Source organism: Sphaerodactylus townsendi, linkage group LG04 (assembly GCF_021028975.2).
Source record: "Sphaerodactylus townsendi isolate TG3544 linkage group LG04, MPM_Stown_v2.3, whole genome shotgun sequence".
NCBI lineage: Eukaryota > Metazoa > Chordata > Lepidosauria > Squamata > Sphaerodactylidae > Sphaerodactylus > Sphaerodactylus townsendi.
In genome coordinates this window covers 15,007,162-15,030,162 of record NC_059428.1, presented here as the reverse complement: position 1 = coordinate 15,030,162, position 23,001 = coordinate 15,007,162, and the positions used below count along the sequence as shown (strand labels likewise).

The 23,001-nt window shown below is 44.4% G+C and overlaps 1 protein-coding gene across 1 annotated transcript in view; it reads right to left on the bottom strand.

Annotated features, from left to right (window-relative positions):
• Nucleotides 1-5,865: 5,865 nt before the first annotated feature.
• The window catches only part of TMEM135 (transmembrane protein 135), a 242,895-nt gene continuing 225,759 nt past the window's right edge, over nt 5,866-23,001 (bottom strand). Inside the window, exons 10-16 of the mRNA XM_048494023.1 lie at nt 17,334-17,496; nt 15,246-15,253; nt 14,859-14,922; nt 14,155-14,231; nt 10,814-10,912; nt 9,238-9,305; nt 5,866-7,658 (exon numbers count right to left, since the gene is read on the bottom strand). Of these exons, the coding sequence (XP_048349980.1) occupies nt 7,520-7,658; nt 9,238-9,305; nt 10,814-10,912; nt 14,155-14,231; nt 14,859-14,922; nt 15,246-15,253; nt 17,334-17,496 (618 nt within the window). The 3' untranslated portion in view covers nt 5,866-7,519. The remainder of the gene's footprint in view (nt 7,659-9,237; nt 9,306-10,813; nt 10,913-14,154; nt 14,232-14,858; nt 14,923-15,245; nt 15,254-17,333; nt 17,497-23,001) is intronic.

Genomic DNA, 23,001 nt, shown 5'->3' with positions numbered 1-23,001 from the left:
GGTTAGGGAATTGTAGTTCCTGAACATCTGGAGAGCCGCAGGTTCCCTACCCCTGGTCTAAATTGACCATTTTGCTGCTCAACATACTAAATGTAATTTATTGATTTAAACTGTTTCCCTACCAGCTTTCTAAATGAAAGTCTGTAATAACTGGTGGCAACTAAACACAGCCTTTTTAGAGCCTCAGCAGATACACCATAAACTTGTTAAATATTGTAGAAAATCATACGTATTATATACTTCTAGATAATGAGGCTTGTGATCTCTCTTTTTACAACCTGTAGCCAGCACAGGTGTTTTCAAGAAAGGTGGTGGGCAAAATCCACACTAGCAAATGAAACTTTTGTCAATATTCTCTTCTGTTTTTACTCTGTCCCTTGTATAATGCCCTTCCCTCACGCTACAAAAAAAAATAAAAAAGCAAATCATTTTGCAAGGACTGGGGGTAGGTTACTGGTCAAATGAAGTTGCAAGGTAAATGATACCTGAATTCTGATCAGTGGGTACCAACAAAAATAGTTATTGAGTCAGTTGGAGAGATCAGGTAGTTTCTAGGTGTAACATAGGAGGAGGAAAGGTCACCGGTTGGATCCCTACCTGGTGTGATTTGGCAATCTGTGGCCCCAGGGTTGAAACCATAATATATGCATGAAGTATTGAACAATGTGATAACCAACAATGAAGCTGATCTTGGGTACAGTTTTCCAGCAATACATATGTCACCTCCCTCATGCTGATCTTGATCTCCTGAATGTTTGTGGGGGGTTTTTGGGTGGGCGGGGAGGCATTTTTGGCTGAGGAAAGAGGTATGAAAGTAGAGTCCGGCACATAGAAACCGCTCCATCGCTGGAACGTAGGATCCACCCCAAGGTTATTCTTTTACATTTTTTCCCCTTTACAAAATTTAGGAAAAGGATCATAATCCAGCTTTAAAAGAAATTACACATTTGCATTAAATTCATTATTTCATTTCCAGTGAGTATTTTTAGTCTACATTCTTTCCTGCCGGGAGGAGTCAGTACTCGGCGCACAATTAAAATCTGCCCATTGTTAAATAATTGGTTGCCAATCAGACCTCTAAGAACTCTATCTGTAGACGGCTATTCTCCTTATCTCTGGTTTCAGTGTCAGCAAAAGAAAAAGAAAAAGAATCTTTGGGACTGGTAGACGGAGAAGCATGAGGGAAGGTAGCTTAAACTGATTTCTGGAAGACATTCCAATGAAATTAAACCAGTCTCTTCAAGGCAAGACTCAAGTTTATGAATGTTTCTTAGCTTTCTTAAGGAATTTTATTACTATTTTCTACCTGAATCCAAAAGCAACATTTTTTTTCTGGAGGCAAATATTTGAATATCAGGGATGAGACAACCAGGGCTTATGGTTTATTTCCAACTTTCAGGTCAAAATAACTAAGGTTCCTTAATTTTTTTAATGTTACAGAGAAACCATTATCATTAAATAATATGAAATGCAGAGATTAGGAAGACAGACGTAGGTGTCATCTGCTGGATAAGATACAGTACTTTGAGATGTTGTCTCCATCAGAGCAATTCACCCTAAATGAAGAAGTTTGGATTTAGACCCCACTTTTCTCTCCTGTAAGGAGGCTTACAAGCTCCTTTCCTTTCCTCTCCCCACAATAGACACCTTTTGAGGCAGGTGGGGCTGAGAACGTTCTGAGAGAACTGTGACTAACCCAAGGTCACCCAGCAGGCTTCATGTGAAGGAGCAGGGAAACAAATTCAGTTCACCATGTTACAGTTCACCACTCTTCGCCACTACACCATGCTGGTTCTAATACCCCAACTGTGTGCCTGTATCCTAGGAACAGTCACTTGGAAATGTCCCATTGATTGCAACGAAACTCAGAGGTGTTGCAGTTGTTCAAATTAAAGGACGAAAGAGAAAGTGAAGGGACTCACATTGGTTCTTGCAAGTTTTTTTTTTTGCAAAGCAGAGTGGAGGGAAGGGGTTAGGATCCTGATACCTCAAGAGCGAACCTCTCTCTGTGAGGAAACAACGCCTCTCTCTTGCCAAGACAAGAAATCACAGGATTGCAAAATGCAACTTACTGGAACATCCAGTCTCACTGCCCCTTTGTCAAAAGAGATGAAGAGCTGCACATTTTGCAACCACAGGCAATTTTCGTTCCCTAAGGGAGGGATGCCTGTACAGTGAAAACTTCACCCCACCCCCCTCCCTGACATGTTACTTTCTGCTGTGCAAAACACATTTCAGAAACATGCAGCCACACCTGTAACGAATACCACAGCCGATGCAATCATTTAGTCCTGACAACTAAACCTTTTTAAGGACTGCCCTGTAGCAACTGCTATGAGGCAATTCAGTGTGTTGAGGAGAAAATAAGGACAGTTCAGCGATTTGATTCCAAATTGTACCACTTCAGGTAGAGTGCAAAATAAATTACCACAAGTTTCATTGTGTATAAAAAGACTCAGCTGAAATGCTACCAAAACAGATCCTAAGCCGGGAAGCCAAAATTTTCATTTACCTTCCTGATGAATGGTGATTGAGATCTTTGGTCCTCCAGTCGCAGAAAAATGTTCTTACAAAAGGCTTCTGCCCTCAGGACTTTGGTCTTTTTCACGTGGATTATTTACAACCAGCAGTAAAGCCCACTGTAGGGTAAGAAGTACAGCGGGGCTTGATAGGGCGGGGGTTGAGGGCAGGTAGGGGAGGGTTTGCCAGGAGGACTCGCTGGGGGTGGGGTGGAGGGCAAGAGGGCTGGTGCCACCCCGGAGCAGCGGCACCAAGGTGGCATTGCCCCAGGGTGGGATGGGGGAAACAGGGCTAACGATGCCCTGGAGCAGCAGCAACAAGGGTTTGCTGCTCCTAGGTGGGGATGGAATGTCCCATGACAATCCCTCCTCCAATAAGGGAGCAGGAGTCCCGTTCCCTTATTGATGGATGGTTCGTCCTTGGACATTCCATCCCTTAGCGCTTTATTATCAGTAAGATGTCTCTTGCTGCCAAATGCTATTTTTTTCCTTTTAATTCTGCATTTCACACACACACCGCCCCCTCTGTTACATTCTGGAAACATTTTTCCTTTAATTTTCCGCCATTATTTCTTCCACTTTTCCCCTCCAATTGTTTTTTTTTTCTGTTTCCAAGCCAGATTTCCAAGCCAGATTCCAAGATTTTTATTTTTTCACCCCACCGCACACCTTCACTTATCCATGCCCAACCTCCCTTTCAGCCATTTTTTCCTCCCCATATTCTTCATTTTCAAAAGGAATAAAAAAAAACTATTTTTGTAACGTTAGGGGACAGACACAAGACTGGTCAACTCTGAGACAAGGAAATCAAAATAAAATTGACAAAGCTGATACAGTAGGGTGTTGTGGGTTTTCTGGGTTGTAATTATTATTATTATTATTATTATTATTATTATTATTATTATTATTATTATTATTATTATTATTATTATTATTATTATTATACTTGTATACTGCTCTCCCCCGGAGGGCTCAGGGCGGTGAACAACAAGGTATACAATAGAGCACAAAATAAAATCAATAATACCAAAGTTAGTTAAATAAGTAATTATAGCTCTATACACATTAAAACCAACCCTATTAAAATGCAGCTTCCAGATACCAAACATAATAGATGGTGGCCTATTATCAGATCCCCTAAAAGTCCCCTAAAAGAGGGGAGGAGGGGGCGGCAGGTTCCACCGATGTTATGGGGGGGGCCATCAGCGACCGGCCTCTCCAAAGGCCCGGTGGAACAGCTCGGTTTTGCAGTATGGCCGCGTTCCAGTAGTATTTTCTCCTTTTCCATAGTAAATTGGATGTTTGGGTGGATATTGTCAACATGGTCCAGAAACTTGTTTAGCTCTTCTTCTCTGTAGCTTCAAATTGTGAACGGGTCATCAACAAAATGGTACCCTATAGGAACACTTTGAAAAACTAGTCCTGGAAACAGCACTAAAAAAGCCCACTACATGGTTCCGTTTTGCGGATGACATGTTCACAATTTGGAGTCACAGAAAAAAAAGTTTCCAAATAAGTTTCTGGACCATACTAACAATATCCCCCCAAACATCCAATTTACTATGGAAAAAGGAGAAAATACTGCTGGAACACAGCCATACAACCCAGAAAACCCACAACACCGTAATGATTCCGGTCATGGAAGCCTTCGACAATGCAAAGCTGGTACAGTCGACTGAGGGGATAGCTCCCTCCCTCTACGCCCTCATAACCATTTCAGAAGAAAACTTTCCTGCCTTTGGCTCAAAGAGGAGATAGAGGGAGTGCTCAGGAGATGAAGGAATGCAGATAAAACCTTGCCATTCTTTTCTGCAGCAAGGCCTGCATATGCGCAGTTGCATGTGGGCCTGTACATAAGACCCCAAAGATGAATGAGAGTTCCACACAAGGGCCTTGGATGTTTGATGATCCGTGGGAAGCATCTGATACCCAAAAGGGATTTAGTTCTGGCTGACATTACTGATAGCCACTGGCTTTAGATGGCCTTAACAGATGTGAACTACTCTTAAGCCCCAGATGTGGTTTCTGGGTCCCTATAGCAGCTATTCCTGTCTATCACATTGCATGGAGGCTATTTGTGAATATAGGTATTATAAAGGTCCCTACATCCCTCCAAATGGTGCTTATAATTATGCACAGACAGTAACATAACTATTTACACAGCTATATAAATCAACAACTATTATATTAGACTGTATAAGGAATATATGGATAAGGATAAGTGATTGAGACTGTGTAATTTCTTAAGCTCTAAAAACTATGTTTGGGATTTAAGATGTAAAATCAAATATATGTATGCAAGTTTCACAACGATGGTTATGTTTGATTTTAATTTTATGTTACAAATAAAAAATTAAAAGCTGCTTATAATTGGAGAGGTGGTACAGAATTTCTGCAATTATCTCCAAACATCATTAGCATAGGCATCCCACCACTGATAAAAAGGGGTCCAGTGGTGGGATTCAAATAATTTAACAACCAGTTCTGGTGATGCGATTCAAATAATTTAACAACTGGTTGTTTACAAGTACCATTTTAACAACTGGTTCTGCCGAAGTGGTGCGAACTGGCTGAATTCCACCAGTGGTGGGATCCAAAAATTTTAGTAACAGGTTCCCATGGTGGTGAGATTCAAACTGTGGTGTAGTGGCAATGGGGCTGGGCGGGGCACGACGGGGGCGTGGTCGGGCATTCTGGGGGTGGGGCATTCCTGGGCGGGGCTGTGGCAAGGACGCAGCCGCTGCGCCGGTCCTTGGGCGGGAAACGAATGCACGCAGGTGCAGGCTGCCACACACGCCAGTGCACTTCCTGCTAGACAGCTTCAAGTTCTGCGCGCTACTGCTGAGAGGAGGGGCGTAACTAAGGCAAAAATCACGTGGCAAAATCACCAATTAGTAACCCCCTCTCGGCACACACAAATAATTAGTAACCTACTCTCGGGAACCTGTGAGAACCTGCTGAATCCCACACACCTCTGAGTTCAGCAAGGCCTTTGGAAGGCACGCTATCAGCTGGTGAGTCTCAGCAATTAACATTCTGACCAGAAGATCCACCTGATACTTCTGACCACACTTGTGAGAAAAGTGAAGCCATTCGCATGTCTAGCTGTCAACTTTTTAATCGCTCCAATATAAGCGATCATTGGAAGAAGAGTCACTGATGTTGTACTACGGAACATCAAACAAAGCATACTTCTCCACTGCCCTGAATGGCACAGATGCTTTTGTAAGAGTTTGGCAAACCTGGCTTGAGAAATAAACCCCAATCATAGTACAAGCAAAACTCTCTTAAAACATACGTATGACATCATTTTGCAAAGCAGGCAAAAAGAAATATTACAAGCAGATGCATTGGTCCGTCTGAATTTATATAAACGTTCAAACAGCATAATGATACCTTTATTGGGACTAGTAAAAAACCCTCATAAATTCACACTTGTGACTTTTTCATTGGTCCGAACAAAAGCATTATGCTATGGCTGCTTCAATATAAACTTAATTGTTACAGTGTCTGGGAAAAAAATTTCTGTTATATAGATATATATATTATTATTATAATTATATATATAATCTATCTATGTACATACATAATCAGAAAAAAAATAACTTACAGCAATTAAATCAGAGTCTGAACAATATACCCAACCTGTGTGACATTTCACGGACATATCGAGTGGAGGGATTTTTATTTTTTGCATAATGGATAGATCCAGACTTCAAATGATGTGTCTTTTCCCTGCAAAGCAAACAAACGGACATGCCTGCAAAGTCTCTTATCTCTATAGCTGGGTCCATTGTTCAAACGGAAGCTGAACATTCAGTTGTCACTTGGAACTAACAGAGACAGAAAAATGGATCCCGGGAGGCAGCCTGAATGCCTTATTTGTCTGTACTTATGGCTGCTGTGTCCCTGCCAGACGCTGTCAAAAAAACAATTCAGCCAGGAACAATATTGAGAGGTACACAGCATCGCGATGTTAACAGATCAATTTGTTTGGCTTCACCTGTTGAACTGCAGGGCTTTTGATTCCTTTTGAAGGCCACTGGATTGTTGACGATGCAAACAGGTTTACAAAATCCTTTCAGTTCCATATTGTACGCTTCCATTTTCTCAAGTCTTCTGTATATACTCTTTAAAACTTTTTGCTCTCGAAATTATCCAGTATTTTGTGAGTCTTCCTTCCACACACAAAATGCTACATTCCCCTCACAGAGCGGTCTTGTCTTGTGCAGGTATCCGTACCAAGGTCTCCAAACCTTTGTTACCAAAGCCTCAGTCGTAGTGTTTCTTCTCATTCTCTTACTGGGAATTCCACGTGTGAGAATGGATTTAGAAGAAAACTAGTTGTTTCTATAAGGCAGTTTGCAATATCCAAACGTGGGCATAAACAGTGCTGTCGTAACAAGAATACTCGATATTGGCTCTTTAAATATTTTCCAGTGACTGAATGAAAAATATTCTCCTTCTCCCCCTCAAAACAAAATGAAACAAAACACTCCCCCACCCCCCAAAATAATACTATCTGGAACTTAGAAAAAAATCCCCGCTAAAATCTGATTTTTAAAATAAAATTTATACCAACAACCAATTATATATATATATATTCAATGTCCCTTTAACTTTTCTAAATGCAAAAATATTCTTAGGTTTTTTTTAAACTACCTACTGGAATGAATTAAAATGAACTGTTCTGAGGAAAAAAAAGTTGTGATTTTAAGCACACTCGTACTCATTTTTGATATATTAATTTTGTAAAAAAAATCTACTCTCTTGTGAACCGATCACAGTGATCCAGCATCATTTTTTTTTCTATTAAAGGTTGGGGGCAGAACTACAGCCCAAGCCTTTGAACTGTGCTTCGGTATGTTTTGATTGGTAAGAAACGACTCACGGAAACAATACTGAAGCGGAACACAAGCCCTCTTCCATGTACTCGACTGTTACAATTAATTTAATTCTTCAGCACAGACATTGGTCAGATTTATTCACAGGCCAACATATCACTTCCAAGACTGTTCGACAGGTAGTTCTGGAGGCTCGACAGTGTATCTTGGGTCAAGTTTCGGTATGAAACCCTTGAAGTGCATAGAGGCTTCAGTACCAAATACATCTAAGACTCTTCTATTCATCAGAGCGAACCTGGAAAAATGAGAAGATTGAAGATGAAGTCAAGTCTATTTTCCATTTGGGTACAAAAAAAATTTCATACCAGAATGTGATTCCCAAGCTAAGAAATAAAACAGCTATAAAACACATGCTACCAGATTAATAAAGAAGAAGAAGAAGAGTTTGGATTTATATCCCCCCTGTCTCTCCTGCAGGAGACTCAAAGGGGCTTACAATCTCCTTGCCCTTCCCCCTCACAACAAACACCCTGTGAAGTAGGTGGGGCTGAGAGAGCTCCGAGAAGCTGTGACTAGCCCAAGGTCACCCAGCTGGCATGCATGGGAGTATACAGGCTAATCTGAATTCCCCAGATAAGCCTCCACAGCTTAGGCGGCAGAGCTGGTAATCAAACCCGGTTCCTCCAGATTAGATACACGAACTCTTAATCTCCTACGCCACTGCTGCTCCTAAAGCCACCTAGTTGTTCATTTATTCATTATCCCATCCCTAAACAATTCTCAAGACAGGATTTATGAAGAGAAGCGAAAACAAAACTTCCAGCTCCTGGATGCTGCAAGATAGGCCCATGTGAAGTGAAGTGAAGTGAAGTCTTTATTTACGGTCAATGACCAAATATGGCCCATGTGAGACGTTCCCCTGTTAAGTGACACTTTGTTATGGGCTTTCAAGAGCGATTGTGTGCTTTCTAAAAATTCAGTCTTGAACCAAAATGGTGTGCATGATGATCAAGCTTGTTATAAGCAAAGCTGCAAGCTTCGAGGAGAAACGCTCTGTGCAACTCAAACAAGTTACCTTTGCTCTCCACCGGAGGAAGGAAAAAAAAGTTATCACCAGATACATTTGGAGAGCTGCTTCTGTTACAGGCTAAGGGGACCAAGGTCCTATGCAAATTAAGGGTGTATCTGTACCCACCCTTTCAAATTAAGGGTGGATTTATAGTTAACCTTCCAAAAATATGATCTACTGGTATTACTGCCAGGATAAGTCCATGCCAGCATGATATAGTTTGCAATACGGATGAAGGCATGCAGGAACACAGCCATAGACAGCTTCGTTTCTAGCCTCGCAGTCATGTGCAAAAGCAAATATCTATTTGCTGAATTCAAAAAACCTTGCTGCAAACAGACATGTCCAGATGCTGGCCCCCCTCCCTTGCATGCATGCCACCCCTCACTCCTTCCCCTTCCCTTACATGCCACTTCTCCCCCTCCCTTCGCTAGGGTGGGTGGGCCATGTCCAGATGCAGCTCTCCAAGGCCAGGGATGGCAGACTCCCCTGCCCCTTCCACCTTTCCCCCGCCATGGCAGTCCCTTCTGCCCTCCCCTCTGGGCAGAGGCGTAGCTAGGGAAAATGGAGCCCGGTGCAAAATAAAACCCTGAAACGTGAGCAGAAGCTTGGGAAACTTAAAAGGGAACACAGTGTGGCAGGACTTTCCATGGAACTTCCATAATTTTGACAATAAAGTCAATTCTAAATGTGATAGTCTCATTCATTTAACCTGGTCTTTCTCCATAAGACCAATGCAAGATAGTACCAGCACCCTTATTGGAAAAGTTCCACTAAGCATTTGAAATCGCCTTCAGTTACTCACCTGCCTTTTGTTAATCGTAAAAGGAATTTCCAGTATGAAGGTCTCAGGTTCTGAATTTCCATCACGGCCTATCACAAGAATTCCGAGTTTAGTTGGAACAGCTGGAGACACTGTGAACAAAATGCTATCTGCCTACAACTCTTATTCCTGCTTGCCTTGTCTTGTCCCTAAAAACACTGTTGAATGCAAGTACCATCGGCGAAGCCAGTAAACACCACGAGTCTCCATGAGCTCTATATTCCTGGACCCTTCTTTCCAAGTGACAATTCTGTATACTTCCTTTTGCAGCACAGGGCTACACTACTCGTTACACAAACAACATAATCACCACAGGGACAGCTACGAGTTCCTCGCGGGAACAAAATTCAGAGGCATGGCAAGGGCTGATTCAGACTGGGACAGGGGAGCAGAGAGAGAAGACGATCCTCCACCTCGGCCCTCAATGACTCCAGGGGATATGACATTCCCTGTTTGTAGGCTGAATGCGCATTTGGTCTTGTCCCACCCAATGTGGGGAGTGGGGGAGGGTTTCTTCCTATATCACTCCTTGGCGATCATTTGATAGATGTAATGTACAGTTTGAATCACAAATGCAGAGTCGGTTCTGGTGATGCCAAAAGGTCAACTTTTCTGCAAATCATTGCTCACATAGAGAAGTGCCACCGAATATGCAAATAAGCAACTTATCATCCATTCCTTTTCATTAGGTGAAAATTGTCTCCATTTTTCGATTCAGAAAATGAAAGAGATGAGCCTGAGTTGGCTGACCATGTGAGCAGATATTTGCTGAAGCGGCACTGGAAACTGTTTCTTAGTATTTTTAACCCTCCCTCTCTCACTCTCTCCCCCACAGAAAGATTCAACTATCACTTCTTCTGAAGTAGTACAGAAGCACTGAGGAACCTACCAATGGGAAATACACAACCAGGCATTAGATATAGACGACAATCTTTTGCACGTGCTGAACAATGCACTTCCAATCCACTTTCAAAACACTTTATGATCGATGTACTGTCGAAAGCTTTCACGGTCGGAATCACTAGGATGTTGTGGGTTTTCCAGGTTGTATGGCCGTGTTCCCGTAGCATTTTCTCCTGACATTTTGCCTGCATCTGTGGCTGGCATCTTCAGAGGAAGATGAAGATGCCTCTGAAGATGCCAGTCACAGCCCCTTCAGAGGAAGATGAAGATGCCAGCCACAGATGCAGGCGAAACATCAGGAGAAAACACTACTAGAACATGGCCATAAAACCCGGAAAACCCACAACATCCACTTTATGATCATTTGCAACTGGATTTTGCCTCTTTACTTGGTAAAAACTAGTTGCAAAGTGCATTAGAAGCAGATTGAAAGTGCATTATTCAGCACGCCTCCTTCACATGAAGCTTCCTTTGGCTCTACGCATAGGGAAACTTAAACGACCCTCCAGATGTTTTGGACTACCGCATGATGCTGGCAGGGGATGATGGGAACTGGAGTCCATAACAACTGGACGGGCACAAGTTTGACACCTGTGCTCTACTGCAATCAATTAACCTTAGACATGGTTTCTAACAGACATGGTTTCTCACTTACAGCTTGGAAGCAGATAGCTGTAGACACAGCATAGATGATGCTGTCTGCGTGAGGGAAATAGGGAACCTTTCCAGCTTCAATGCCTTTGAAATACATGGCCTGCAAAAAAGAAAAGAAAGAAATGAAAGAAATAATCTAGACAAACGTTTCCAGAAAGTCTGGATGTCATGTTGCAAACTTTGTTTCCGTTTATTCTAGGGTTTATTCTGGACATCAAATCATTCATACTTCTCAAGGCTGAAAACTGTAAAGTTAGCCGGAACAGTGGGGGAAAGTGTGTGTTACACAAACACCTAAAAGCAAACCGGCAGGACTAGAACAGTAAAGCCACTCCCTGATGGGTCATTACTGATGCATGGAGGTGATGTCATATAATGTTTCCTAAAGAGACTATGTTTACAGGATGGGCTTACCACTGTCTTCCCCAGTTGGCTATACTTTACCCCCAGCAAGCTGGGTACTCATTTTATGAACCTCAGAAAAATGGAAGGTGGAGCCAACCTGAAAACGACTTCCTCTGGGGATCAATCTCCGGTTGTAAGCAGACCTTTGATGGCAGTACTGCCATTTAGCTCTGAGTGCCACAGAGCAATGTTGTCATTAAAGTTTAAATCTGCAACAGTAGCATAACAGGGGGACACTTCTATAAGGATCTACCCTGTTTCCCCTAATATAAGACATCCCCAAAAAATAAGACATAGTAGAGGTTTTGCTGAAGTGCAAAATATAAGGCATCCCCCGAAAGTAAGACATAGCAAAGTTTTTGTTTGGAAGCATGCCCGACGAACAGAACACAGAAAAAATAAGACATCCCCTGAAAATAAGACATAGCGCATCTTTGGGAGCAAAAATTAATATAAGACACTGTCTTATATTCGGGGAAACACGGTAGGATTGCAATCTGCTGCAAGGTTTACGGCAGGAATCGCTTTGCTTTTACTGCACTGACTTCCACCTTCACGCCCACTTAAGGCATTACAGCATGCCAAGCCTTCGACAAATGCGTCGTTGCACTGTTAACTATATGTCTTACGCTGGCTAACTGTATTATTTTTGCACTTTGTAATCTGCCTTCAGTCTCAGCCAGAAAGGCGGGCTATAAATGAAGTCAATAAAAATAAGAACAGCTGAAGGGAGGCGAACAGACAGAATCTAGATGGGTCTATGAGACTGCGGGGGTGGGCGATTTCCTGGCATTGGTTCTCCATCAGTATCACAAGTGCTACATGAACCCTTGGAAAGAACACAATGACAGGTACTGTCTCTCTCCTCCTCACCCCAGGGCCTGGAGCGGGCCCTGGGCATTTGCAACTATGGAAACTGTGCGTGGGAGAGGAAGAGTTAATCCCCCCCCCCACCTCTGGTAACACAGTCATGACCCAGATCATGCGCGCGCGCGCGCACACACACACACACACACACACACACACACACGGGGCTGAATTTGCCACATGACACATCCCAAGTTTCAAACATGAATCTCCATCACATGCTCTCTTTGGGCTGTAAGTTTTCTGAATCTAGGGCCCATATCTTAGAATCAGAGAGGGATTTCTGTTTGTTATGATTCCTTTATGTCTGCAAGCCTGAAATTTTTTCGAGTGATTAAACATTTGGCCGACCTTACGTACACTTCCTTAAGAGGACAGTTGAGGGCCTCAGAGCATAACAACTGCTCCATGTTTCTGATATAATGTTTGTTTCTTTTAAAGACAGTAACATCAAATAAAGTCACAGCTCTCCAGAGGCTCTGGCAAATTTTCTTTCTTTCTTTCTTTCTTTCTTTCTTTCTTTCTTTCTTTCTTTCTTTCTTTCTTTCTTTCTTTCTTTCTAGAAAACAGTCCCAAGTTTATTTTCATTCCCTTGTTTTCCACTTCGAAGCAGCACTTGACTCTCTGGCCAGATATTCCTGGCTGGTGCGATGCGGTAAGTCACGCAGAGCTTTACCACTGTCGCAGTGACCCAGAGTAAACTCCAGAGAGAGGCGACGGCAGCAGTGGCCGATGCAGTACAAAATGATTACACAGCAAGTCTGAAAACAACGGCATTCACCGTTCAATCTGTGAGCCCTTAAGGGAAACGAAAAGGCGCAAGAAGCAGGCAACAAAACGATGAAGGAAACATTATCATTGTGCGTTTCACCTCCCAAGGAAAAATGAATACACGGGAGAAACCTCACAACCCGACTTGCTCTCTTTCAAATTTCCCCCAAATAGAGATTCTTTAAAAAGGAGGCAGCGTGCGGATAAGTGTTCTGTTCCCAACACTGCTGTTCGCAAAGAAATGGCAACCTCCAAGTTTGGCTTAGCTGCGTAAAACCTGCTGGTATCTCACATTTTGAATCTGTTTGGTTCTCCAATGAAATACCTTCTGCATCCTCTCACAAAAATAAGCCAGAGGGTCCCAGTCTCTTAGGCCCCTTCCGCACACGCAAAATAATGTGTTTTCAAACCACTTTCACAACTGTTTGCAAGTGGATTTTGCTATTCTGCACAGCTACGAAGAGCACTGAAAGCAGTTTGAAAGTGCATTATTCTGCATATGCGGAATGAGCCTTACTTTATCCATTACTGTGGCAACACCTGCCTTTTATGAAACCACTGCACCACAGCTAGATTTCCTCATCAAGAGTACCAAACCAAGAGCATGTCTGAGTATGGAAGAGGACACTTGTGAACTAGTTGAGGCAATTTTTTTCTAGGGTTCGAGAATTCAACTCATTCAAAGTGTTGCTTTTCTTCTTTAAAGCCGTACATCGCTTCAGACCAAATTATCTGAAGAACCGTCTTCTCTCATATCACAGCTTGGAAATTACAATCACAGGGAGGGGCTCTCCTGACTGTCCCACCAATCGAAGAAGCTCATCTGGTGGGGTCTGAGGGAGGGCCTTTTTGGTGGCAGTCCCACGATTATGGAACAACCTCCCCAGGGCAGTTTACTTGGCCTCCTCACTTTCAATCTTCGGGAGGCAGTTGAAGACAAGTTTTATTTAGGACTGCATTTGAGTTTTTATTTATTGGCAGTCCTAAATGAGGTTTTAAATGGTTGAAGACAATCAGGAGATGGACAGGAACAAAAATCTGGGGCAGTGCTTCAAGGAGTGCCAATTGTCCATCACTGACTTAGAACACAGTGACCGGGTGAGATTCCACTGTATCCGCCGCTGCTGTAGAAACCGGCAAGGTTTGCTTTTACCCTCGGCTTCACTAAATAACTTCTGATACCCTCTTCTGCTGACTCTGACACACATGTGCGCCATATGCATGGAGGCCCCTTGGACGGGAGCAAAGGCGGGATAATACACATTTTAATACGGGACTAAAGAAAGATATGAAACTTACCTCTACTAGTTTAGAAGCAAGGTACATGGAAATCGTAGTACTTTTGTAAAACATCATAGAAACTCCTGCCAAGGACCCTGCATCAACAAGAAAGAACCACTCATATTTGAGCCACTGCAGTAAAATTCTACAGCTTCAATACCCAAATAATGTGGACTATCCAGTGCTTTGCTAAACCACCACCTGTCTCACACACCTAATACTTGTGACGGAGCCCACTCTCTCTTTAATTTCAAATTGCAGCTCTCCACTATTTCCTTGGACCCCGGCCAACACCTTGGACTTCCAGCCAACCCTATCTGGTTTCTCCTGCCCCTGCGGCCTGTGAGAACATTCTCCCAAGCCAATCTTTCAGCCAGCATTGCTCACAGAAGCAAACACTCTATTCCTGACAGATTTGTTCCCTCTGCCAACGGAATATTTGTGGCCATTCTAAGGCATCAAAGGAGCTAAGCCGTCTAACGAGTGACCCCTTCTTATTGCTGCATCACCACAAAATAACCCCAAAATGGTTGACTGTCTGTTTTTAATCCAGGATCCTTCCAGTATGCAGACAGATGCACAGAAAATGCTAACCTCGGGCATTTGGAACACCCCAATAGGGAATTATTCAGTTTTCTTGGTTGGATAAGGACATGTGATATGAATTATTTAGAGTGCTAGGTGTAACAGCAGGATATTTTACATGTAGTACACAGATTTACCAGCAATTAGTGCATGTAGTTCATCATCCAGGTTTCGTACCCAACGCAAGAAGCAGCTCGTACCCTGTATTTTTCAGGACAAACACAGTAACCCTTGTTAGATGAGACAACATTATGATCCAGTAACAAAAATCTCTATAAAATCTAAAAAATTAATTAAGTAGAAATAGAGTAATTACAACTACAGTTGCCGCTCCAAGGATCCATTTAGTAGGTGCTCAGAAGTCCTGAGACTTCTAAAGTAATTTTAAAAATCTGTATTTGGGGACAGTCATTAGATTAAAAGCTCATTCTTAAACAAGACAGCAAAACCTCAGCAAAATCAAACAGATCTCTCTAACATAAAAGGCTGTGGCTGTTTTGCCACAGCCTTCATTGCTTGGGTACCTTATATACTAGCGTATAAGTCTACTTTTTCAGCACATTTTTAGTGCTGAAAAAGCCCCCCTCGACTTATACGCAAGTGAGTGTCCCACTTAATTCTTGGGTGGCATCTTCGCTCTCTCCTGCCTTCTTCTCTGCCTCCCCCTTTCAGCCACTTTCTCTGCCTCTGCTTCGCTCTCTCCTGCCTTCTTCTCTGCCTCCCCCTTCAGTCGCTTTCTCTGTCTCTGCTTCACTCCCTCCTGCCTTCTTCTCTGCCTCCCCCCTTTCAGCCACTTTCTCTGCCTCTGCTTCTCTCTCCTCTGCCGCCTTCTCTGCCTTTCCCCTTTCAGCCACTTTCTCTGTCTCTGCTTCACTCTCTCCTGCCTTCTTCTCTGCCTCCCCCCTTTCAGCCGCTTTCTCTGCCTCTGCTTCGCTCTCCTTTGCCTTCTTCTTTGCCTCCCCCTTTCAGCCGCTTTCTTTTCCTCTGCCTTCTTCAGCCCCAAATAGCGCCCGACCGCATCTATTTTTATTTTTGAAATTTACCAGTAGCTGCTGCATTTCCCACCCTAGACTTATACTCGAGTCAATAAGTTTTCCCAGTTTTTTGTAGTAAAATTAGGTGCCTCGACTTATATTCGGGTCGACTTATACACGAATATATACGGTAATTATTCAATGGTCCATAATATTTTACCCAAGTCTCTCTCCACTCAAGGCCATTTGCTGGTTAGCCATTTGTGCAATTAGAGTAGGAGTCTAAAACATTTTTGAGCATGTAGGCACCTTTGGAATTCCACAGGGTGGTGAGGCACCATTACAAAATAGTCCATCAAATGCCTTATTGGGCAAAAGCCAGCACGGGCCCTGCCCGCTCGGGCGGCGGTGACCGAGTTAAAAAGTGTTGGGTGAGCACCTGTGCCGGGCACTGGCTTGTAATCTGTAGCAGTCTTAAAAGCCGGTAGGATTTTGCCACCTCTACAAGAATTTTTTGCTGGCTGGCTACAAACAAATTTGTTACCTCGCCCTACCCCAGCCAAGGCGGGCTTGGGGAGACTTACGAGCACAATGTATTAACATTTGCCAATAAGTAACATGATTGCATCCAGGCTGCTGGCTGTAAAGGCAGGGTTGAGAAGTGAATATGTGCCTCCATATAACCCCCACTTAGCCTAAAACCAAAAGTCATATCATCCCCATCTCATTTACATGCCAGTCCTTAAACTACTGTGATGAGAGTACAAGAGAGGAGGAAGAAGAAGAAGAGTTTGGATTTATATCTCGCTCGCCAGCCACCTGCAGGAGGCTGAAAGGGGCTTACAATCTCCTTGCCCTTCCCCCCTCACAACAAACACCCTGTGAAAATTAGGTGGGGCTGAGAGAGCTTCGAGCTGAGCCGCTGACTAGCCCGGGTCGCGGCTTCATTGACGTGAGATTCTTTGGGAGTGCACAGGCGATCTGAATTCCCCAGATAAGCCTCCACAACTCAGGCGGCAGAGCTGAGAGATCAATATGGTTCCTCCAGATTTGATACACGTTTCTTAGCATCCTACGCCACTGCTGCTGAAGTTTGGAGGCCCGTGGAACGACATGGACCCGCGCCAGACTCACTCAATTCGTGGAATGTTGGAACGAATCTACTCTTACAGGCCCTGTGGAACTGGATAAGGTCCGGCAGGGCCCTGATGTAAACTGGGAGGGAGTTCCACCAGGCCAGGCCAGGGCTGAAAAAGGCCCTAGTTGAGGCCAACCGAATATCCTTGGGGTCAGGGACCACCAGAAGGTGGTATCCAGAGTAGCAAAGAACCCTCTGTGGGCAATTATGGGCATGTAAATTGTGAATTATCTTCAACCAATGCTCTCTGAAAAGGGAAACGGTTCATGGGGGAAGGGTAGCTTGTAGTCTCATGCTAAGGATTATATTTTACACCAAAGATGATCAATGCGTGTGCCAATGAAAGGGATTGGGCCCCGCCCTGCTGCTTTCGGGGATAGAAGGTTCCGGAAGGTTACAAAGCATGCTTTGGGCGGCACCAGCGGGGCATAATTTCATGCCAATCTGCTTCACCTCCGCTTTGGTTTTCAGCGCTTTGGAAACTTGCGCTTTGGCCTCACAAATGACCGCAGGCTTGGCTACAGCCAGAAGCTGGAAATTTACTGCTGCTTTAGAAGAGCAGAGAACTTTAGCCAGAAGGTTTTGTAAACCATGGTGGAACGCATTTGGGATTCGAAGGCAACACTGGATCAAGTAACCAACGCTAAACATCCTAATGAAGCCCTAGAGAAGACATTAAGAATGTGAGGGAAGCAAAAGAAGGCGGGAGAAACCAGCTGTCTTGAGGAGCTCCACCAATAAACCGTGCTGTATGCCAAAGCGGAAACCTCCGAGGAAAGATCTGCTGCCAAGGCGTTCACTGACACATCTGAAAACTTCGGTTTTCAGCTCTGGTATCCTGCGCGGCAATGAAAGAGCCGATGGCGTTAGAATCTGGAAATCCAGAATTTCAACTAATCTCCAATACTACAGAGATCCGTTCCCCTGAAGAAAATTGAACAAAATGGCTGCTCCAAAGGATGGACTCTGCCACATTGTACTATGCTGAGGTACCTCCTCCCTCCCCTTTCCGGAAACCCCAGGGGACCCCCAGCCCTAATAAAGTCTTGCACGCCGCAGGGGAGTGCACATGTTAGCAAAGTAGCTTTATCCTGGTGGGACAACTGGTGAGAGGACTGTATCGCTTTTCTGGATTTGCTGAGTGAAAAGGCAGTACATTTTTTAAAAGCACACCTCCCCCCTCCCTCAAAAAATGGTTTGAATCAGCTCTTACTGCTGGCCACCAAGCCAATTTCGTAGCTTCAAATTTATACGAGTCAGATTCTGTCGGAAAGTAAATTGCTATTAGGGGTCACAATGGCGGAAGAGGCCGAATTAGAGGGGCCGAATACCCTACCAGTGCTCTAAGTAACCAGTTAATGAAAGATTTTACGTTAAAGGGGGAAAGCCTATCTACAGAGTATTACAAAAAAAACCCCAACAGATTTGAACCATACTTTTTATGACTCTGGGCTCCATCTCTACCAAAGATTAATTTTTGCAGCAGGAAATTTTTTATTTGTCTTAAGGGCTTCAAAACAGCCAGGGGAAGAAAGCCGAGAAGAAAAGCTTCACAGATCATAACAGAAACATCACTGTCGCAGGATGAACTCCCCACTTCAGATCCATAAAAAAAAAAAAAATCCAGCAGCCAAGTTCTGTTCCAACACTGCAACTCAATACGAGGCAAATATTCCAAACAGAGTTCGAAAGTAGCAGAGGAAAAAGCTTGGGACATCTGCAGAAAGGTATTCACATTGTAATAAAGCAAAAAGGGAAAGTTTTATTTAGGTCCTAATCTTTCCTGGCCAGCTTGCCTGCGCTTCTGCTACCCCAGACATCTCCTTGTTCTCAAAACAGGTCAGAAGTATGGCAGAAAAAACTTTGAGTCCAGCGGCACCTTTACATACAATGAGCTTTTCTTCTTCAATAACGGTGAATTTGGCTGACCACTGGCACGGAGTGCCAGAAATTTGCGCCACTTAAGAAACCCTCTACTGTGGGCATGCGCAGAGCCCCCCCCCCCACACACACATTTAGGCTGAACTGGGCCGCTGGGTTCAAGTATTAGCATTAAACTTTAAAGACCTAATAGTTTGGGGAAACGGTGTTATTAACCCTGTTAAGCGCTGTTCGGCCGCACTGATTTTCAACCAGAGAACTACCGGCGCATAAATCGCCTTTACCTGCAAAGTAAAACAGTTTGCTGGCAATGAGACACCTTCTGGAGTAAGCCCTCCTAAGGTGCGGATTCCACCGTTCGAAGATTTTGCACGGTTGATTCAAACCAAAAAAGCCACCGACTACTGCAGAAACTTACTCCCAAGTAGACATGCGCCTCGGAACCAACCGTTTTTTCTAAACTAAAACCTCAGTATTCGAGTTTGAAGTGCCGTGGCAAACCCACTTTGCCAGAAATGTCAGTTGAGTTCCTGGAAGTTTGCAATTTGGCGCTTTCGGTCACTCCGAAAAGGGTTCGCCATCCACAACTAAAAGCTTTCCATACTTGGTAGCTGCCGCGGCTCATGCCAAGAATGACATCCTAATTGCGAGGTCTTAAAGGTGCCGCTGGATGCAAACTTTATTCTGCTGCTACAAATCAGCATGGCTACACACCTGAAGTATGGCAGTACATCCTGGGCAAAAGGACATCCTGTATCAGATCAAAAGCCTGCCTTTTGCTTCCAGTGTGGTGTAGTGGTTAACAGCAGGTACACTCTAATCTGGAGAACCGGGTTTGATTCCCCGCTCTGCCTCTTTAGCTGTGGAGGCTCATCTGGTGAACTAGATTAGCCTGTGCACTCCAACACATGCCAGCTGGGTAACCTTGGGTTAGTCACAGTTCTTCGGAGCTCTCTCAGCCCACCTACCTTACAGGGTGTTTGTTGTGGGGGGGGGGGCAGAGGGAAAGGAGATTGTAAGCTCCTTTGAGTCTTCTTACAGGAGAGAAAAGGAGGATATAAATCCAAACTCTTCTTCATCTTCCTGGGTCACCTGCTTTCCTTTGGATTATTTGGCTCTTCCTCTTTTTCTTCAGCTTTGCTCCCTTTTTCCTGTTCCCCTTCCTTATCCCTCATGCCTCACCTGTGACTCCCAATTCATTCAGTTTCTCCACTGTGCATATAAAAGGTAAAGGTGCAAGCAATGGGTCATTACTGGCCCATGGGATGACGTCACATCACAACACTCACTGGGCAGACCATGTTTACAAGTTTGTTTTCCGCGGCCTTCTACAGCCTTCTACACGTTACCCCCAGCAAACATGGTTAAGTTCAGTTTTATAGCACAGCTAGGGATGCTGGCAACTTGTGGAATGCGTGGGGATCCAACTACATTGTCCAAAGACACGTGGACACCCCTGAGTTTAAAACAGCTGGTAGTCTACCTGGTATCCCCCTTACATTGCCATCTGACCCTATGGCAGTGGTGGCGAACCTATGGCACTCCAGATGTTCATGGACTACAATTCCCATCAGCCCCTGTCAGCAAAGCCAATTGGCCATGCTGGCAGGGGCTGATGGGAATTGTAGTCCATGAACATCTGGAGTGCCATAGGTTCGCCACCACGGCCCTATAGTGTCCATGATGGCCTGCTGATCCATTGGAACCAGTGGGGGGCGGCGGGTGCTTAGTGAACTGTAGCAGGAGGGGAGAAATGGGCAGAGACTGCCACTCCCTATTTGGGACGTTTAAGTTGCCATACGTCCTCAGAACTGTATGGTTGCTGAAGAGTCCATTCTTTTGACCAACAATGGAAGAAGGAAACAGAGGAGATGTCAGGGTTACAGGCCTACGAAACTACGACTCCCATGATGCAACAGTCCCCGCCGAGACTCCCCGGTGGGAAAACGGACCAATGAGCAACCATTGCCCTTATTCAAACGGACTATATATGCTGGAACGGAGGGCACGAACCCTCAGTTCCAGCACCCTGTAGCTAGGGCGACACATATCAATGAAGTTCGTTCCTTTTGTATAAAGTCAACTTTGTTTGAGTGTGTTCAGCCTTACAGGAGGGATCTAGATCCTTCTGCATCTGGGATGGCATGTAAGAATGTAATAACATAAAATGGTTTGGGATGTTTACCAAGAGCTTGCAAAATCTCTTACCTAACTGTATGCCTATTAAAAAGGCTTCATCTGAAATATCTATCTTCCTGCTCTACCAGCTATTTTCCTCCACTCCATTCCCATTCAAAAACTACACTACCGTGATTAGCCTTTCAGCTCCCCAAAACTTCACTGAACTCCCTTTGACTTGTGCGCCCATTTCGTAACGGTCTGTCACTCACAGGATTCCATCCAGCCCTCGGCCTGGGAATCTTGCAGGGCACCAACCATAAGGCTGTCAAATCCGCTGCTCAAACTGAACTCTCATAAATCCTGCTACCCACAGATGACCCCACACAACACAGACTACATTGTGGCAGCAGCCCATCCGAAACCAGACAGCTCCAGATGACTCACACTGCTGAGCAGAGCCAAGCCACACGCGGAAAGGAGACAGCAATCTCCAGGGTTACTGACCTGGCAGAAAATGCCTCCAAAACCCCAACTGCAGCTTGGGGAAAAACAAGCCCTTTCAATAAATTAATAGCTTCGTAGCACGTTCAGCTTCCCACTTATATTGCATGTCCTTGGGGCTCACCCAGAGAACTATATGACATATCCAGCCTCACGGAGAGAGAGAGAAGGACATGTGTGAACTTGGGCCCCTTCCGCACATGCAGAATGATGCACTTTCAATGTACTCTGCAGCTGTGCGGAATAGCAAAATCCACTTGCAAATGATTGTGAAAGTGGAGTGAAAGTGTTTTATTCTGCATGTGCGGAAGGAGCCTGACCGATTTTCCATCAATTTTCAGGTGCCCTTGGATTTGTCTACCTTCCCTTGGATTTGTCTAATGCAGTGTTTCCCAACCTTTTCGAGGTCAGGGTACCCTTGACCTCACTCTTCATATCTCACGGTACCCCTGCCACCACCCTCCACCTTCCCCTCCCATTGCCCCTGCTTCCCACACCCCCCACCTTCCCCTCCCAGGGTGAAGGGAAGCACTGGGGGGGGGGGGGGGGCTGCTGACCTTGTGGCAGGCCCTGCCCCGTGGGCCAGCTCCATGTCCTTGCTGGCGCCGGTGGGAGACACCACAAAAATGAGGGGGGGCAGTAGCGTTGCCGCGGTACCCCTGGGACATGCTCACGGCACCCCAGGGTACCATGGTACCCTGGTTGAGAATGGCTGGTCTAACGTGTCTTGCAGGTATTTCTTTTATCACCATGACTCACATTCCACTTCTCTAGTCATGGCACCTGAAACGGCTGGCACAGTCTTGGCTGGCACAGTCGTTTGTAGAACCAAAGTACTTTTTGTTTTTCTGAATTTACTTGCTAAGCCCAGTACTATCCAACCACATGCTGTCTGCAGTGCTGTTTAATATTCTCAATACTGCCACATGCTAGAAGTAAACAAACAAACCTATATTTTCCAAGAGTATAAAAATCCAGTCCTACTGGGCAGTTATAAATATTAACATGTCTCCTTTTTTATTCATTAAATAAATAAAAGAACAGAAAGTGTTCAGAAACACAGAGTAACTTATTGTACAGAACAATTCGATATCAATTATAGAACAGAAGATATATTAATGTGATATATGACGATTACAACCCAATCTCCTTTTGAGGTGGTCAGATTCTATCACTATTTGAGGGCAGGCAAGACTGTATGGGATAGTGTTTAGAGCAGGGGTGTCAAACTTGCAGTCCTCCGGATGTTCACGAACTGCAATTCCCATCAGTCTCTCCCAACATGAGTACTGGCTCTACTGGCAAGGGCTGATGGGAATTGTAGTTCATGAACAACTGGAGGGCCACGAGTTTGACACCTGTGGTTTAGAGGGTCAGATTATCAGCAACAAAGGACCTCTCAAACCATGGGAGGTCCTTGGAGAAATGGTGGAATGAAAACGAGTTTATGATCTGAAATGAGGGGCTGTTTAACCCACTTAGCGCAGTACAGAGGCTTGCAAAAAGCAGCCAAATGCAATGTTGAAGCAGATATGATGATGGGAAGTCAAGATGTTTGGTGGGAAGGGAAAGAAGGACAAAAAGGGAAGCCACTGGCAGCTGCTCTTTGCAGAGTGGAAAACACAACCCTTTCATAAAGCAAACTACAAAACCATGCAGGCCCTT